At 42.8% G+C, this 13807-nt stretch overlaps 1 protein-coding gene across 1 annotated transcript; it reads left to right on the top strand.

The window, feature by feature from the left end:
- Positions 1–679: 679 nt before the first annotated feature.
- On the top strand, positions 680–13732 carry dna2 (DNA replication helicase/nuclease 2). The gene is made up of 25 exons (XM_072465453.1): positions 680–761; positions 7366–7419; positions 7499–8078; positions 8152–8242; positions 8307–8456; positions 8967–9150; positions 9286–9434; positions 9511–9633; positions 9709–9937; positions 10007–10121; positions 10207–10363; positions 10440–10631; positions 10706–10936; positions 11030–11143; positions 11271–11380; positions 11463–11572; positions 11642–11770; positions 11839–11931; positions 12010–12203; positions 12290–12379; positions 12452–12665; positions 12738–12827; positions 12906–13091; positions 13176–13322; positions 13640–13732. Exons 1-25 carry the CDS (start codon positions 738–740, stop codon positions 13691–13693), a joined length of 3810 nt encoding a protein of 1269 aa, XP_072321554.1. The 5' UTR covers positions 680–737; the 3' UTR covers positions 13694–13732.
- The last annotated feature ends 75 nt before the right edge of the window (positions 13733–13807 follow it).

Below are 13807 nucleotides of genomic sequence, written 5' to 3'. Positions count from 1 at the left end.
AAAAAAAAAAAAATTGTGTTTATTCAATCGTAAAAAACTGTAAAAAACGGTTTCATCCCCTGCCATAAGAACACTTAATCAAACTCTGGACCGAACACACCTTCTGTTTCTGTATGTCTCTAGGCCAATGTTTTGTGCTGCTATCAAGGCTGTATCCAAATTCCACCAAACAATTTGTGTGGTCATTAATTAAGATACTAAAACTTTGACCTGAAACGCCCATGAAGAGCCTTGTTAATTGCTATAGCAACAGTCCTAATTTCTCATAATTCTGAAACCTGTGGAAAGAACAGGCCAAACTCAGGCAAATCTCAAGCAATGAGGCAAGAGCAGCAGGTGTGTTTATTGTGGGCCAAAGAGCCTTGTGTATTTCCCTTATATAAGTGTGCAGCCAGAGCAAACTGTTGCCCGAACACAAGAGGAGTCGTGCTGAGGAAGACCGCTCCTGCCATCTGCTGATGTGCGGAGAGAAATGCACCTTTACTCCAGTCTCCACCAGAGGGCGCGCTCACTTCTGTGCACCGGAAGTCTTTAAAGGACAATTCCGTTGCGCGAAATAACAAAAATGCGCTCCAAATGCGAGGTACAAGTCTTCACTGTTAGTTTGTAAAGACACCAAATATCCATGCACTAAACGTGGATCAGATGAGCGCGATGCACCATTTTTTCACTGGTAACACTCACTTTTAAGCGCAAAGCAGCGTTTCATCTGACAGTTGTACACACTGTTCGTCATCATGAGCAAACTCAGGAAAACCAAGGTAAGATCTGCGAATTTACACCTATCCAATTAAACATTAAACCCTCATCTGTTTAACATTTACATTGAAACTGGATGCAAACTGCTAAGGTAGTGGGAGGAGGTAATGGTAAACAAGGGCTGCAACGATTAATTGGTATACTCGTGACTAGTCGACTATTTCATCATCGTTATTGTCATCGGTACTCTAGAATCAGACTCTAAAGACCGCGGTGAAGTTAGTTTCACGTTGGACGTTGGACATTCGCCTCCGCAACTAGAGCGGGAGCTTCCTCTGAGTGTGCCCCGCCTGCAGTAGCTCGACGCGGGGAGCTGCGCGCTGAAGTGCCGCTTGGTACGCCAGTTAGGGACCGTCTCTAAAGTACCGTTTGTTATCTTAAAAAATATAAACATATTTATAAAAAAAACAACAACATCAAGCATGAATCCAAGTTGCTAATCCTAGATGTCATAGTCCTTTTGGGCTAAAAAATTAACCCTTTGTAGATTTTTAAAGAATATTTTTAGTCAAAAAACAAGGATTCTTTATAATAGCTCCTAAGTCAGCTGACCTAGAAAGTCAAACCCAAGTGATTATAGTAGTTGTGGTCTCCCAGGTATAACGCACACCTTTTACTTTTTCAAATTAATCCTTTGTAGATTTTTAAGGAATATTTTTCTTCAAAAAACAAGGATTCTTTTCAATAGCTCCTAAGTTAGCAAACCTAGAAAGTCAAACCCAAGTGATTATAGTAGTTGTAGTCTCCAGGTATCACGCACACCTTTTACTTTTTCAAATTAACCCTTTGTAGATTTTTAAGGAATATTTTTCGTCAAAAAACAAGGATTCTTTTCAATAGCTCCTAAGTCAGCTGACCTAGAAGGTCAAACCCAAGTGATTATAGTAGTTGTGGTCTCCAGGTATCACGCACACCTTTTACTTTTTCAAATTGATCCTTTGTTGATTTTTAAGGAATATTTTTTGTCAAAAATCAAGGATTCTCTTCAATAGCTCCTAAGTTAGCAAACCTAGATAGTAAAAGCTAAGTGATTATAGTAGTTGTGGTCTCCAGGTATCACGCACACCTTTTACTTTTTCAAATTAACCCTTTATAGATTTTTAAGGAATATTTTTTGTCAAAAGAAAAGGATTCTTTTCAATAGCTCCTAAGTCAGCTGACCTAGAAAGTCAAACCCAAGTTATTATAGTAGATTGAGTCTCCAGGTAACACCTTTTACTTTTTCAATTTAACCCTTTTTGAATTTTAAGGAATGTTTTCCGCCAAAAATCAAGGATTATTTTAGCAGTTAGCAAACACTGTAGAGTTGCTGAACTGACTGGTAAACGGTCAAGGAAACGGCCTGTGCCACTGGACCCTGGACCACAGAATGTCAGCAGAGCTTTGAGGCCTTAAAAGCCAAGCTCACCACGGCCCCGGTACTTTGCCTACGCTGACTTCTCCCTCCCATTCATTCTGGAGGTTGGTGCAAGTCATGCTGGATTGGGGGCAGTGCTCTCCCAGGACCAGGAAGGGAAGGTGCGACCTCTTGCGTACGCCAGTCGAGGCCTGCGCCCGACTGAGCGCAACATGTCCAACTACAGCTCCATGAAGCTAGAGTTGTTGGCCCTTAAGTGGGCCCTGACTGAGAAATTCAGGGAGTAACTGCTAGGACACAAATGCGTGATCTATATTGACCACAATCCCCTGAGTCATCCCTCCTCAGACACACTGGGAGCTGTTGAGCAGCGCTGGGCCGCCCAGTTGGCCTCTTTTGATTTTGAATTAAAATATCGTTCAGGTTAGTGTAACCAAAATGCTGACACTTTGTCTCGCCAGCCTGGCACTTCCTTACAGGAAGTGGCACCGGGAACTTGGGGCACATGTCTGCCTGGGCAGTTAAAACAAGCCCTACAAGGAATGGTTACACAGGCAACACAGTCCCTTGTGACTTTTCTACCGCAAGTTGCCCCTGCTGACCTCCGCGAGCTTCAGCAGTCTGACCCCGCCATACAGGAGATCCTGACCTTTTGGCAACAAAATCGACAGCCCACTCGTGAAGAGCGACGAGCCCTCTCTTCGACTGCCCTCTTAGTGCTGGCCCAGTGGGACCGCCTGGTAGAGTTAGAGGGGCTGATGCATCGGCAGGTGTTTCGTCCTGACGGTGGTGGGGCTGTGTATCAACTCCTTCTGCCTAAAGCCTTGGTCCAGAATGTCCTCACCCAGGTCCATCAGGAGCATGGACACCAAGGAATAGAGAGGACTCTGGCCTTGCTGTGTTCCCGGTGCTATTGGCCAGGTATGTCACGGGAGGTAGCCCAATGGTGCCAGGCTTGCGAGAGATGTCAGCATGCAAAGGACAACCAATCGGTTCCTCACGCCTTTATGGGCCACTTACTGGCTTCACAGTCAAACGAGATCCTTGCTATCGACTTTACCCTGTTAGAGCAGACCTCCAGCAGAGTTCCAACCCGCAACAAGCACGCTTCCACTGTGGCGCAAGTCCTGGTCACAGAGTGGTTTGCAAAGTTTGGTGTTCCGGCACGCATACACTCGGACCAGGGACGAAACTTTGAGAGCACTCTCATCCAGCAGTTGTGTAAGCTGTATGAGATTACAAAGTCTCGGATATTGAACTATTGGCTATTGGCATGAGGCCATATTATCTGCCCCGGGAGTTCTCGCATGTGATTTTGATCGTAGTCTATGTGGTCCGGTCTGCCAATGCTGAATATGCTTGTGAAGCACTGCTCTCCTGCACTTGTAGGCTGCAAACACAGCATCCACAGGCTCTCTTCCTCATCTCTGGTGACTTTAACCACGCTTCTCCCTCTTCTGTTCTACCAACATACACCCAGTATGTCACCTGCCCCACCAGAAACAATAGAACATTGGACTTGTTTTTTGCCAACACCAAAGAGGCTTATTCTTCTTCCCCCCTCCCTCCCCTGGGCAGCTCGGACCACAACCTTGTACATCTGAGGCCTGTGTATGAACCTATCATGCGCAGGCAGCCTGTGGTGTCCCGTGTGGTGAGGATGTGGTCTGCTGAGAGCGAGGAGGCTCTGAGGGACTGCTTCAGCACCACTGTCTGGACTGAGCTTTACGGCCATGGGGAGGACATCAACACCATCAGAGAGTGCATCACGGACTACATCAACTTCTGTTTTAGAACATTGTTCCCTCCCGGACGGTGCGGTGTTTTCCAAACAACAAGCCATGGATTACCCGTGAACTGAAGGCTCTGCTGAAGGAGAAGAAGAGAGCCTTCAGGTCAGGGAACAAGGAGGAGCTGAGGACTGTGCAGAAAAAGCTGAGGAGGAAGATCAGGCAGGCTGAAGCCGGCTACAAGAGGAGGATGGAGGAGCAGCTGCAGCAGAAGAACATTCAGGGAGTGTGGAGAAGCCTGAAAACCATATTGGGCTTCAAAATCCCCCCTGCCCAGACAGAGGGGGATCTATAGTGGGTGAATGATTTAAATGCTCACTTCTTGAGATTTGATTGGTCACCCGCCCCTCCCCCTGCACAGCTGCATGCTCCCTCTTCCACAGCTGGACAATGCCCTGCATCCGTTCCTCTTCATTTCTCTGCCCCGGACCATCAGCTCCCCACTTCGCCTGGACTCACCCATCCCCCCAGCACACAGTCCCCCTGCCATCCACTGACTGTCACAGCAGCACAGGTGAGGAGTGAGCGGAAGAGGATTAAAGTGAGGAAGGCAGCAGGACCTGACGGCATCAGCCCCAGGCTCCTTAAGTCCTGCGCAGATGAACTGTGTGGAGTTATGGAGCATGTCTTCAACATGAGCCTGAAGCTGAGGGTGGTACCACAGGTCTGGAAGACCTCCTGTCTGGTACCTGTGCCCAAGACACCGCGCGCCAAAGACCTCAACAGCTTCAGGCCGGTGGCTTTCACGTCCCATCTGATGAAGACACTGGAGCGGCTGGTCCTGGACCACCTCCGCTCCACCGTGAGCTCAGTCATGGACCCGCTGCAGTTTGCATACCGGCCTGGCATTGGAGTGGAGGTCGCCATCATCTCCCTGCTGCACCGCTCTCTCACCTGGAAAAGCCTGGCAGGAGGAAAGGTTTCGCAGGTCTTTCCTTCCGTGGACTAATAAAGGATTATCTCATCTTGTCCTTGTTTGTTTTACACCTTGAGCTCTGTGTTGTAAGGTTCAAGGTTTAACTACAGCACAAGCTGGGTGTGATCAGAACCTTACAACACAGAGCTCAAGGTGTGCCCACCAGCTCAGAGGGCAAGAAGAAAGAGGAAAAACATGCCCTCTCAGCCTGTGGTTACCCCGCTTGGGCTCTCAACAGAGTGAAGAGAACCAAGAAGCAGGACAAAAGGGAAACTGAACAGAGAAGGAAGGGTGTTTCTATCCCTTATGTGTCTGGCCTGTCGGAAAAACTGCAGAGAATTTTTAGACAACACAAAGTCCCTCTTTATTTTAAACCAGGAAACACTTTAAGACAAAAACTGGTTCACCCTAAGGACAAGTTGCCGACTCAAAAACAGAGCAATGTAGTTTATTCGATCCAATGCAGTGAAGAAAGCTGTAAAGAACGGTACATAGGTGAGACAAAACGGCCTCTACACAAGAGGCTCTATCAGCACAGAAGAAATACAAGTTCAGGACCACAGAGTGCCGTGCATCTCCATCTTGAAGCCTCGTTTGAAGACGGTGAGGTGAAGGTTTTAAGCAGGGAGAAAAGATGGTTTGAAAGAGGAGTCAAGGAAGCTATTTTTGTTAAAAAAGAAAGACCTTCTTTAAACAGAAATGGAGGGCTAAGGTTTAATCTTCCTGTTATTTATAATGGGTTACTGAACCCCTGGAAAGGTAGAGGACCAGGACATTTAGATGCTAATCAGGTACTCAGGGTGGTTGAGCCAGGGTCTCACAAAGACAAAGAGGATTCTAATAGCCCATTAAGATTCTGAATAGGCTAGCTCGGTAGATACAAGGGGCGAGTTTCTGTTGAAACAAACAACTCTTTCTACTTCAGGAAGGCTCCGCCCAATGGGTGGGTCTTACCACAGAACAGTATTAATATCGGAGTTCTCGATCTAAATTCTTTTATTGACAATGACTCTTGGATGAGAGTCGAAACGTCTAATTTTTCAAACTGAGTCCAGATGTTTACTATCTAGGTTTGCCAACTTAGGAGCTATTGAAAAGAATCCTTGTTTTTTGATGAAAAATATTCCTTAAAATTCTACAAAGGGTTAAATTGAAAAAGTAAAAGGTGTGCGTGATACCTGGAGACCACAACTACTATAATCACTTGGGTTTGACTTTCTAGGTCAGCTGACTTAGGAGCTATTGAAAAGAATCCTTGATTTTTGACGGAAAAAAAAATCTTTAAAAATCTATAAAGGGTTAATTTGAAAAAGTAAAAGGTGTGCGTGATACCTGGAGACCACAACTACTATAATCACTTAGCTTTTACTATCTAGGTTTGCTAACTTAGGAGCTATTGAAAAGAATCCTTGTTTTTTGACGAAAAATATTCCTTAAAAATCAACAAAGGGTTAATTTGAAAAAGTAAAAGGTGTGCGTGATACCTGGAGACCACAACTACTATAATCACTTGGGTTTCACTTTCTAGGTCAGCTGACTTAGGAGCTATTGAAAAGAATCCTTGATTTTTGACGGAAAAAAAATCTTTAAAAATCTATAAAGGGTTAATTTGAAAAAGTAAAAGGTGTGCGTGATACCTGGAGACTCAAACTATTATCACTTAGCGTTTACTATCTAGGCTAGCTGACTTAGGAGCTATTGATAAGAATCCTTGATTTTTGACGAAAAATATTCTTTAAAAATCTACAAAGGGTTAATTTTTCAGCCCAAAAGGACTATTGCATCTAATATTAGCAACTTGGATTCATGCTCAATATTGTTTTTTTTTTAAAAATATAAATACGTTTGATATTTTTTAAGACAACACATTTTTAAACAAACGGTACTTTAGAGTTGGTCCCTAACTGGCGTACCAAGCGGCACTTCAGCGCGCAGCTCCCCGCGTCAAGCTACTGCAGGCGGGGCACACTCAGAGGAAGCTCCCGCTCTAGTTGTGGAGGCGAATGTCCAACGTCCAACGTGAAACTAACTTCACCGCGGTACTCTAAAGCACATACGAAAGTGTTATAACAAAGATTAATTATTGTAATCCAACAAAACATTTACCTAGATGCCTTCACTCACCACATTTCAACCTTTTACTTTTGTTGTTAATAGTGAATGCAACAAAATCTCAATGTATAGTAGAAAGAATTGTCTGTTGCAACCCTAGAATTATTTTTTAATCTACATAGGTTTTTATAACAAATGTGTTAAAAAACATTACTAATAAAATATGTTTACATTAGTTTCTCTACTGGTTCATTTTGACATTACAGAAGTCATTGTTTGAAATAATTGTGATTTCAATTATGAGCCAAATAAGAGTTATTATAGTTTGGACATAATCTATAATAACTCTAATTAGAAGTGTAGAAACCACCAGACAAAAACACTGACTCAGCCTGTGTGTTTTACCCTGTTCCCTGTAATAGGTTACTCATTTATAAGATTGTATTGTAACAGAGTGCCTATATTATACGCACGTAATTTCACTCTTTCAGGTTGCACAAGGACGTTTGAGAAACATTTCGTCCTTCTTCAGTCCTCCAAAAAAGGTATAGTAATGTTTTTGTCTATACACATTTACCGAATCATATTATTCAGTTGATAAAAAGCATACTGTGTTTTCTTCAGAATGTGGCAACTAAACCCTCAAATGCTGTGTCGACACTTTCCAAGACGGAGGTTTCTACAATTAAATCTTTGCTAAAATCACCAACTAAAAAGAAAAATTTGGATTTTGAGAACCACCTTCCATCTTCACCTGATTTCTTTATTTCTATTCCCGAGACGCCGAACAGTCAAAGGAGATGTGAGCAAAGCCCTAGTCCAAGGAAAGGGTTGGTTAGTTTAGAAAATATTTGTCCATTATCACCTCTCTGTCGTAGCCCTAAGTTCAAAGACACGGCAGCACCAAAAGAAAAGATGGAGAGTGGAATAAGAAGAGGTAGTGGATCTCTGAAAAGACTCTTTAGCCCCATTGAACATTCACAACAAGCAAAGAGACCAAGAATTGGATCAATTCAAGGAGACACAACCTCAGTTTTAAAGTCGAAGGAAACCTCATCTGTATCAAATGAAGTTTCCAAAAAGTCAGATGATGGCAACGATGACACATGCTATACAGTTATAACGGATTTAACTGATGAGGAAGTCAAGGATGGTTCCAAAGAATCCAATGGAGAGAAACCAGCAAACCAGCCAACAGACACAGGTAGTGGTTACTGAACCTGTTTACATATGTTGAATTATTATTTTATCTGTTCTTTTAACCACAATAAACGCAGCATCGGCTCCGAATTCCCTGGACGACATGCTGGATGATGACTGGTTTATAGATGAGATGGAAGAGATCGAAAATAAGCCTAAAAAGCACAGGTACAATAACATTATACTCTTTTTGTTTAAGGAACTTTTTACTGAGTACGTTCTGATTTCGCAGAAAGGTTCCGGATTATATCATCCTCTCCGCCGGATCAAATAACCGCTATTGGGTTTTAGATGTTGAAGAAAGACCTGGTTCTAAGACGCTGACAATCTCATGCCAAAAATCGCTACAACCGACTGAGACGTGTTTGCTGAAAGATGGGTGGTAATGCGGATTTAAGAAAACACTTACACTCAGGTTTGGCCGGTCACGATTACACTTTGCTAATTGCTATCGAAAAACCTCATGATGATTTTAGTCACTGACACGACGACTCTAAAGCTGCAGAATCCCAGTAAAACCTTATTTATATCTTTGAAAAAACCTACGCTGCAACAAATACAAAGCCAAATGAAGCTCTGTTCATTAGTTTGTGTTTATAAATTGTCTTAGAAGTTACTTATTTGACTTTCCAAAGCTCAGATCTTTTATTGCTGCGGAAAAATAACAAAAATAAAACCAATAGTGCAAAGAAATACAAATAATAGCCCCAAAAAATTTTGTAGCAGCAATTATTTTACTGACTGATACGTTGATATAGTAATTATTGTGACCTTCCTATCAATGGGTTTCAGAAAGGCGAGAAATGAAGACCGTTGCCCTAGCGATTTAAAACAAAATATCATATCTATTGAATGGAAAAAGGTTGCATACCATTGTATTTCTGTATTTAAGGGAGATGTCGCCCGTCTTGTGCGGTGATGTGATACACCTTGAGGGTTTCCGTCAAGCTGGATCCTGGATCATCGACCGGGAGCAAGGCTTTTTGGTGTTGCACCCGGACACTTTGATCTCCGGAACAAGTATCGCAAGTAGCATTAGATGTATGAGACGAGCGGTGCTGGGTGACATGTTTAAGGTAGGCATTTTAACACGACTGACTGTACTATGACAATTTACAGTGAACGTCTCTCCTCACTCGTCACGCTGCTGGCAAAGGCTATCATTGTTACAGCTTCGATTACGCTTAATAAATACACTGTTGCTTTGCCAGACGTTTGATGGCGGTTCGAAACAGATGTTGAATGGCACTATGGTCCATGAAATCTTCCAAAAGGCAGCCGTGGCCAAAGATTTTTCCTCAGAGAAGCTGTCCAGACTCGGTGATCAGGTCTTGCACAGTCCTCGATACTTGGCTGACATGTAGGTTTTGCCCAAATGGACGTATACGTTAGACTTACACTAGCCTTAGGATACACATTTCTCCCATATTTTGCAGGTACAGTTTGGGGGTAACGCAAGAAGAAATGAAGCAGGAACTTCTGGATTATTTGCCTTCACTTGAGCTTTGGGCAAGAGATTACCTCGATGCTAACAAACCTAAAACCACAAACCTCAAAATGTATGTTCATAAGCAGGTAATGTTTCAGTCGTAAACTGTGTTCTTTCGTTTTTTTTTAATATCGTCTCATTTCAGCCCCCACAATGGCAGATCTCAGGATGCCACTGTCACCATCACTGAACTTTCAGATATAGAGGACAGTGTGTGGTCACCAAGATTTGGCCTAAAGGGAAAAATTGATCTGACGGCACAAGTGTCTATCCAAAGACCACGAAATGCAAGCCTCCGGATGTCAGAAATGAAGACCTTTCCCCTTGAACTTAAAACTGGCAAAGAGTCTAACTCCATAGAGCACCGCAGTCAGGTTTGTGAAAGAGGATGTGTTTTTAGTCTTTCAGTGTATGCTGTGGTGTCTAATAGTGATTTGTTTCAGGTGATTCTTTATACTTTAATGAGCTCTGAGAGATATAATACTGAAACTGGCTTCCTACTTTACCTAAAGACGGGAAATATGCATCCTGTTGTGGCTGGACACATGGATCGCAGAGGTATACTTTATCAACGACAAGCAACCTTTTAAAATCACATTAACAATTCATTGCTTTGTATTTAATATTCACTTGATTTGTGCAGAGCTGGTGAAGCTAAGAAATACGTTGGTTCATCACATTCATAACAATCTTGAGAAAAAGGATGATAAAAGTAATCTGTGTAGACTTCCCGAAATTGTATCGAACAGACAAACCTGCCAGTACTGTCCCCAGAGGAGAAACTGTGCTTTATATGAAAGGTACACTCTCAAATTCACAAGAACTCTCTGGATGTTAAAGCTTATTTTCTCAACTCGCTGCTTTGTCTGATTTCAGAGTCGTAGATGGTGATTCTGAGCCTTTACCTGAAGGAGTACTTCGTGACTTCTTGGACAAGGAGACGGGTCACATCACTGTCCCACACTTGACATACTTTTCCCACTGGCTCCTGCTCTGTCGTCTCGAGGCTGCAACCATGGAGTTTAGAAATGGACGGAAAAACGTATGGCTTCTATCACCTGAGGAAGGGTTAGTCGCTTTACTATTATTCACCATTTTGTGTGTGCTCTGATTATATTTAACAGCTTTATGTTGACTTGTAGTGAAAAGAAAGGCAGCTGTATTGGTAATCTGCAGCTCAGTGGTCCAGTAGAGGCTGATGGGGTTCACCTGCACCGCTTCAGGAAAAGTTGTGCAAGCTCTCAGGGATCAGGAGTTGGTCTGGCTTCTGGTGATCGCATAGTTCTAAGCGACCAGGAAGGACGTTTTGTTGGTTTAGCAACAGGCTACGTGTGTGAGGTCAGCAGTGCATATGTCAACTGCACCCTGGACAGGTGAGAACTATCCGGTAAATACATCACCTTAGCTCATGTTGTAGAGGTAGGAACATTTACTTTACTTGTGCTGTTGCGGTTTTGTGTTTTCAGGGATGTGTCAAAGTTCAAGAGTGTTGTGTTTCGAATGGACAGTGATGAAGGAGTGGTGGGCTTAAGCACTCACCTCACAAACCTCTCCAAGCTCATGGAGAATGCTGCTGACAGGTAAACAACCTGCAGACTAGTTTGAATGCAGCAATGTCAGGCTCAAATCAAGTATTAGTAAATAACGCTTGACCGTGACATCCATATCATTCATTAGATTTGAAACATTTTATTTGTGTGTGTGCAGTGGTCGTTTGAGAGAACTCCTTATTGACTTTCGGGCACCAGAGTTCATTGAAAACCTCAGCTCAGTTCTGCCAAGAGAGGCCAAAGATACGGTGGCCAATATTCTCAAAGGTCAGTATTGAACTACTTACTAGAAAATATGCACTGCTAGTTTAGTTTCATAGTGGATTCATTCTCTAATCTGTGTTTTCAGGTCTCAACAAACCTCAAAAACAGGCTATGAAGAAGGTTCTTCTATCTAAAGACTACACATTAATCGTTGGGATGCCAGGCACAGGCAAAACCACCACTATCTGCACTTTGGTAATTTGAAGAAAATATAGATATAAGATATTCTTATTTTACATTATTAATTCATGAAACACATTTTAGGTCCGTATTCTACACACGTGTGGGTTCAGTGTCCTGTTGACCAGCTACACTCACTCTGCTGTTGACAACATCCTTCTGAAGCTTAAACGATTTAAAGTCGGGTTTCTACGTCTGGGACAGGGACAAAAAGTATGGTTTGAGACATTTTCTGTTTGAAATGTACACTTTTCATTTTTAATTTTCTACCTGTGATTCAGGTTCACCCAGACATATTACCGTACACTGAAGAAAAGGCAAGAAAGAAGGGAGTTCAAACGCTGTCTGACTTGGAAGAACTTTATAACAAGGAGGTCAGATTTATTACTTAAACATTATTGGTCGCAGTGGCATTGTGTTCACGGTTTAATTTTTTTTTTTTTTTTTTTTAGCTGGTTGTGGCAACAACATGTATGGGCATAAAACACCCAATATTTTCCCGCCGCAAATTTGATTTCTGCATCGTGGACGAAGCGTCACAAATCAGCCAACCCATCTGCCTCGGGCCACTCTTCTACGCTAAAAGATTTGTCCTTGTGGGGGATCACCAGCAGCTGCCGCCAATAGTGCAAAACCCTGAAGCAAGGTAACGATTATTTTATATTTAATTAATCTGCGTCTCTAAAGGTTGATTGGAAACTTGGCGAGCTGTAAATTTGTGTTGTTCAATAGGTGTTTAGGCATGGACGAAAGCCTCTTCAAGCGATTGGAGCGCAACAGTGAGGCGGTGGTCCAGCTAAACGTGCAGTACAGAATGAACAGGTACAGACGGACATTATTCAAAAAAACTGTCCGAATATAATCTATATCGAATGACGTGCCGTGCGCCCCCAGGCAGATCATGTCTCTCAGTAACTCGCTGATGTATGAAGGCCGTCTGGAGTGTGGCTCGGAGCGTATAGCCTGTGCCCGGGTCACTCTGCCCTTCCTGTTCTCCGTCCAATCAGAGCTGAGTGCTCACTCGAGGAGCCACTCTCAGCATGACCTTACATGGATACGAGACGCACTACTCCCCGACAATACTGTTTGCTTCCTGGACTGTTCAATGGTCTGTCCAGTATGAAATCGAAGTGAGAATGAATAAATGCATGAATATTTATGTGGAATTTTGTTCTTCAAGGTGCCGGCTTTTGAGTCAGTGGAGCAGGGCGGTGTGAGCAATAAAACGGAGGCAGAGGTTGTGCATTTACTGGTCTCACTACTGATAAAGGTATTCACTAGACTTCTTAAAATGTCTTCATTGTTTCATTTATTACAGCTTTTTTTTGTTTGTTTGTTTTTAATTTAGGCTGGGTGTAAACCGAGTGACATAGGCGTTATTGCCCCTTATCGGCAGCAGTTGAAATCAATATCTGGTTTGCTTTATTCCTCTGCTTTTATCGGAGTTGAAGTCAATACAGTGGACAAGTACCAAGGACGAGACAAGAGTGTAATCGTGCTCTCTTTTGTGAGGAGCACAATGGAGGAGGGAAACGTAAGGGTTAACATGCAGTCTTCTGTTCATTTTATTGTAAATATTGTGGCAGATAAAAGTATAATTCTATGTTTTTTCTTGTAGTTAGGAGAACTGCTGAAGGACTGGCGTCGTCTGAACGTGGCCATCACCAGAGCTAAACACAAGCTGCTGATGGTGGGCTCTGCCTCTACACTGCGACGGTACGAGCCTGTGGAAAAACTACTACGCCATTTCCAGCAAGAGAACATGATATCCTTTGACACTGCCCCCTTATAGCGGCATTTCACTGTAGCAAGCAACGTATTTTAATATGGTGGGTTTTTAGTTTTGAAAACCAGCTATGTGACATTTTTATCCCCATGTCTATAATCCAGAGTAAAAAAAGTCAAATGAGTATGTAGAGGTGAAAACAGACATTTCCTGCGCAGTTGAGCCTCAAATGCGATGTATAAATGACTGAGGGGAAAAATATAACATGGTTAGAAAATTGTGTGCAGAATTACATCTCCTGTAATGACTTCAACTTTGATTTTTAAGATGTCTGATTTCCTTAATGGTCACTTTACATGATTAAGCTTCCTCCTGCTGCCCACAAGACTCTTCCCAGATTTAAGCTATGAAGAATTACAACAACACAACAATGACCTTCAACATGGCTGCGACTTGATTACTGGAAGGTACTTGACTGCAATTTTTGCAGAGGACTTGTAATTGGTTGATGCCCTTTTACATAT

The sequence above is a fragment of the Eucyclogobius newberryi genome, unplaced genomic scaffold, assembly GCF_026437365.1.
Source record: "Eucyclogobius newberryi isolate DKJ021-1_F unplaced genomic scaffold, fEucNew1.0.hap1 SCAF_5, whole genome shotgun sequence".
NCBI classification, from domain to species: domain Eukaryota; kingdom Metazoa; phylum Chordata; class Actinopteri; order Gobiiformes; family Gobiidae; genus Eucyclogobius; species Eucyclogobius newberryi.
This window is presented reverse-complemented; position numbering and strand designations above follow the sequence as displayed.